This window comes from Eimeria mitis, genomic scaffold, assembly GCF_000499745.2.
Source record: "Eimeria mitis Houghton genomic scaffold, Emh_scaff3002, whole genome shotgun sequence".
Lineage (NCBI taxonomy): Eukaryota > Apicomplexa > Conoidasida > Eucoccidiorida > Eimeriidae > Eimeria > Eimeria mitis.
Genome location: NW_013571346.1, coordinates 1707 through 3232, shown reverse-complemented (window position 1 = coordinate 3232; position 1526 = coordinate 1707). Strand labels below are relative to the sequence as shown.

Genomic DNA, 1526 nt, shown 5'->3' with positions numbered 1-1526 from the left:
CTTATTTGTCTTTTCCTTTTTTTCATTTTTTTTTTTCTTTTTTTCTTTTTTTCTTTTTTCTTTGTTTTTATGTTTCTTTGTCCCCTCTTCGTCTCTACTTAATAATATAAAATAAATGATATATTATTTACATTACAATAATAAAATAAAATAAAATAAAATAAAATAAAATAAAATAAAATATAATATAATATAATTATAATATAATTATTATTTAATTTCTATTATATTATAATTTATATTTTTATATTATTTTATTTTTATTCTGTCTCTTCTTCTTCTTCGCTGTGTTGCTGCTGTGTCTCCTCTTCATCGTGGCTTAATAGACTAAATACAACAAATAAAATAAAAACAAAATAAAATAAAATACAATAAAATAAAATAAAATAAAATAAATATTATTCTGTCTCTTCTTCTCCTTCTTCTTCTTCTTCTTCTTCTGCTTCTTCTTCGCTGTGTTGCTGTTCTGTCTCCTCCTCATCGTGTCTTACTAAACCAAATATAACAAATAAAATAAAAACAAAATAAAATATTTTTTTTATAAATTTATTCTGTCTCTTCTTCTCCTTCTTCTTCTGCTTCTTCTTCGCTGTGTTGCTGTTCTGTCTCCTCCTCATCATGGCTGGCTCCATCGGAGAGTTCTTCGTCTCCTGGTTGTGGTTCTGGTGTTTCTTGTTTTTCTTTTGGTTCTATTTGTATATCGTTAGGGGCAATAGGATAAAAAGAATGAATATAATTAGGGATAGCTAGACCGCAATAGATAGAGAAAAAAGTTTTATTATTATATAGTGTAGATGCTCCTGGCCATAGAAAAGAATTTATACATATCACACTATTATTTTTTTCTTTATATGTTGATGTGTCTCCAGCTGTATGTACACCCCAAGCAGGTATATTTTCAGCTACTGGGGGATCATCTGCTGCTGCTCTCGTCAACTCTAATACAGGGTCTTGCTGCTGCTGCTGCTGCTGCTGCTGCTGCTGCTGCTGCTCATCATCTTCATCTATATCTGGGTAATATGTTACTCCCCCTTTTGTTATATAGTGTCTCCAGTGACACCAAGACCCCACATCTGCTAGGGTTTGTGGGGTGTTGGGGAACTCATACTCGGGATCGTCTCCTTGGGGATCGTCTCCTCCTGTCTCCTCCCCAGCTTGCATCCAACCAGAAGGACAAAGAAATGTATCTGCTGATATTAAAGCTATTAAACACCGAAGTAGGTGTTTCTCTCTCCCCCTAAATAAAGGAAAGGAGACAACCTCTCTCTCTAAATCACCGCTCAATACCTTCTTTATTCTTCTTGCTGTTGCTAGCTGCGACGGCACTGCATCCGGAAGCAACACCCATCTACTGCCGCTGCTGCTGCTGCTGCTGCTGCTGCTGCTGCTGCTGCTGCTGCTGCTGGTGGTGCTGGTGTCTTTGTCTTGCAGCACAAAGTATGTGTAAGTGTTTACTCCTGTCCCTCTTCTGTCCATGTTTGGCTCTTCTTCTGTCTCCGTGTCTCCTTCTGGCTCAGCACCCTCAA

At 36.3% G+C, this 1526-nt stretch overlaps 1 protein-coding gene across 1 annotated transcript; it reads right to left on the bottom strand.

Annotated features, from left to right (window-relative positions):
* Window positions 1-398: 398 nt before the first annotated feature.
* Window positions 399-1161, bottom strand: EMH_0061200 (radial spokehead-L protein, putative; the record flags this gene model as incomplete). The annotated part of the gene is made up of 2 exons (XM_013497902.1): window positions 399-490; window positions 882-1161. 2 exons carry the CDS (start codon window positions 1159-1161, stop codon window positions 399-401), a joined length of 372 nt encoding a protein of 123 aa, XP_013353356.1.
* Window positions 1162-1526: the final 365 nt, after the last annotated feature.